This window comes from Pinus tabuliformis, chromosome 1_2 (genome assembly GCF_031772625.1).
Source record: "Pinus tabuliformis cultivar Carrire ecotype Pingquan chromosome 1_2, CPIR1, whole genome shotgun sequence".
Lineage (NCBI taxonomy): Eukaryota > Viridiplantae > Streptophyta > Pinopsida > Pinales > Pinaceae > Pinus > Pinus tabuliformis.
Window position 1 is genome coordinate 961,761,117 of NC_142298.1, and position 3,017 is coordinate 961,764,133.

The 3,017-nt window shown below is 45.6% G+C and overlaps 1 protein-coding gene across 1 annotated transcript; it reads left to right on the forward strand.

Moving 5' to 3' along the window:
- Window positions 1–635: 635 nt before the first annotated feature.
- On the forward strand, window positions 636–2,257 carry LOC149209178 (GDSL esterase/lipase At4g10955-like). Its single transcript, XM_089394237.1, has 2 exons — window positions 636–778; window positions 892–2,257. Exons 1-2 carry the CDS (start codon window positions 717–719, stop codon window positions 1,883–1,885), a joined length of 1,056 nt encoding a protein of 351 aa, XP_089250363.1. The 5' UTR covers window positions 636–716; the 3' UTR covers window positions 1,886–2,257.
- Window positions 2,258–3,017: the final 760 nt, after the last annotated feature.

The window sequence follows — 3,017 nt, forward strand, 5'->3', positions numbered from 1 at the left end:
TGCAGAAATTAGCTATCAAACTTGGATTCCAATAAATTACTGCCGGATTTTCACCGGAAAAAATCGCTGAAAAAGCTTTCAAAAAGTCGCGTTAAAGACTACTCCAAACTTAAATGGATGATATTATGGTCTTATGTTGGGAAATCAATGATTAAAGAATGATTGGTTATGGTTGGGTAGCAGTGAATGTAATGCAACATGATCTATAATTGAAGGTCTTTGGCTTAGGTCATGACCCAGTATTGCATAGCAAGCTTGAATAAAAACAAGACTATTTTTGCCACATTATTAATAACTATATTGAGGATATATATAATTTCTGAGTAAAAATAAAACCACAGGATTTTCATTACCATCATGTTTCTTCTTTAAAAGTATACTGAACTCTCTCCACGTATTGAGAATGATGGAAGCAGATAATGATGATACGTAACTACTGAAGTCAAAGTCACGCCAATACGACATGACAACTTTTGTATGGTAGATATCACACTTCCCAATCTTAATTTAAAAAGATTAAGCCTGGTAGAGTCCGCTTATGATGCTCCGTAAAGTCCGCTGCCAATCACAAGTGGGCCAATTATATTATTAGTGTAAACGTCCGAGAAAATACCGAAACAATCGCAAGCAAACGAAGTGTCCAAAATTCCTCGGCTTCATCATGCCATTAAAAAACGACGAATGGAAATCCTGGAGGTAATTCGAGGCCCAACAAAATGGCCAGCGAGCGCCAGAACTTCGAGCTTTCGGGGCCTCGCCATCTCGGTAACATCGACTGGTAAGAATTCAGACGAACTACTGCAATCTCCGCGAATTTCTGTTCACTGATTGATATGTTGAATGCTTCTGATAATAAATCTGACTTCGATTCTCCGTATTGTCCAAATACAGGCAGGATTCGAATCACAGGCGCTGTGTAGCGGCCAGTCTGGTGCAGGGCGTGTGTATACAGGAACGCGATCGGCAAGCCCGCAGGCTCGGCCGGGACGCCCTAGCAGAGAAGTGGTGGAGGTTTTTCAACTTCAAGCTCCTTCACCCGCTGATCGACGTAGCCCACGGCGGCTCTATCTTTGGTGCCGTGTACAAGTGGAGCAGAAAGGCAGCAGGCTCCCCGTTCCGCCCACCCGGCGCGCCCAGGATCGTGGTAGCCTTTAGAGGAACAATTACCAAATCGAACACCTTTGCCAGCGACCTAAAGCTTGATCTGCAGATCGTTAAACACGGACTCCACACGACTGCCCGGTTCAAGGCGGCATTCGACGCGGTGAAGAAGTGCGTGTGCGAGAGCGGGCGGGAGAACGTGTGGATCACCGGACATTCCCTTGGGGCGGCTATGGCAATGCTTGCAGGGAGACGGATGGCTGAAGAGGGACTGTTCCTGGAGGCTCATCTCTTCAACCCGCCTTTCTTCTCGGCTCCCGTGGACAGAATAAGGAGCAACAAGGTCAAGCGCGGCCTGCACATCACCAGAAGCCTGGTGGCGGCCGGTCTCGCCGTGGTTCTCAAGGACAAACACAGCCGCATGGAATCACACAACGCATTCTTCGCCCTGCGCGAGTGGGTTCCGTGCCTCTATGTTAATCCCAGGGACGATATCTGCTCGGCTTATGTTGCGTATTTCACCAACCAGCAGACGATGCGGGAAATCGGTGCCGGTAGAATTGCCAGCCTCGCAGTGCGGCATTCCATCGGCGAATTAGTTCTGTCCGCCGTTGGGGTCGAGTCGAAGGCGCTGCATCGCATTCCCTCCGCAAGGCTTACGGTTAGTTTGGTCCCGGCGCCGGATTTCAAGAAGGCGCACGGTCTTCATCAGTGGTGGGCGCCGGATCTCAGAATCCAGTGCAGCGAATGCAGGATTCGCGAAGAACCGGAACACTCGAAATAAAACGCCGAGGTCAAAGCAAATGCCGTCATGCTTGTAGCCTGCCTGGGTTTTGACGGGTAAATTGTAATGTAATATCATATCAATATCGGTATTGTACGTGGAACAAATGTGCAAGGGAATTGGCCCGATATTATCGAGTTTATGTGGGATAGATACACGCTGAAAAACACAGAGAGATGTGCCACAAAGGGAGTAGCATAGCAATGAGGGTAAGTTACCCAATGAAATAGCGGGTTGCATCTTCTAATAATCTTCTCATCGCGGGATTGTAGTAGCATAGGAATATCATTATTGTGATGATACAGATGATCTTAGTTCGGTTAATGTGAGATGGTAAAGATGAATCATTATTATCCCTCATTAATGTTTAATTTTGACCATTAATGTTTTTGAGTTATATTTATGAAAAATTAACATATCGTTATAAAGTTTATTCAGCAAAGAGTACAATGAGCCCAATACATATGATTGCAATGGAGATTTACAAATAAGATTTGCAAATCTACAAATCTATATAACAACATAGATAAATTCAGACCTACCAGATCACTAAAGCCAATTGTCAAACCCAAAGTCAAAACCCTAGACACTCTTAGAAAAACTGATTGTGTGCGTTCAAAACTCCCTGGACTCTCTCTCGGCTACTGTGTGAGGGCATATGTAACTGCTCAGATGCTCTGAGGAAGACTCTATGCGTGTGTTCGAGGTCAAACTCACCAGATATGCTCCAAACCCTCGGATGCTCCCTTCCAGTTACTATGTGTGTGTACGATACTGCCTAGATGCTCTCAGGACCACTCTGTGCGAGCATTCAGGGATGACACCTTCAAATCTGCTTCTAAAACCCTGGACGCTCCCTTAAGCTTTTGTTCCAACGTCTAGGGGTTTCTGGACATTGTCTTGACCACTCTGTGCCATCGTCCAAGGACTAAAATGCTTAGTTCTGTGCCAACGTCCAATAATTAGAAAACTCTAGATCAGTGTGAGCTTCACTCCTGTGATTTCAAACCCTTACGCAAACTCCTTCTGCCAGACCTATGTGAACCAAGACAAAAGAGGAATAGAAGATGGCTTGATCAATGTGTGGAAATGAGCTTGAGATTGCTTATGTTTATAGGATTTCCTAAGGGTC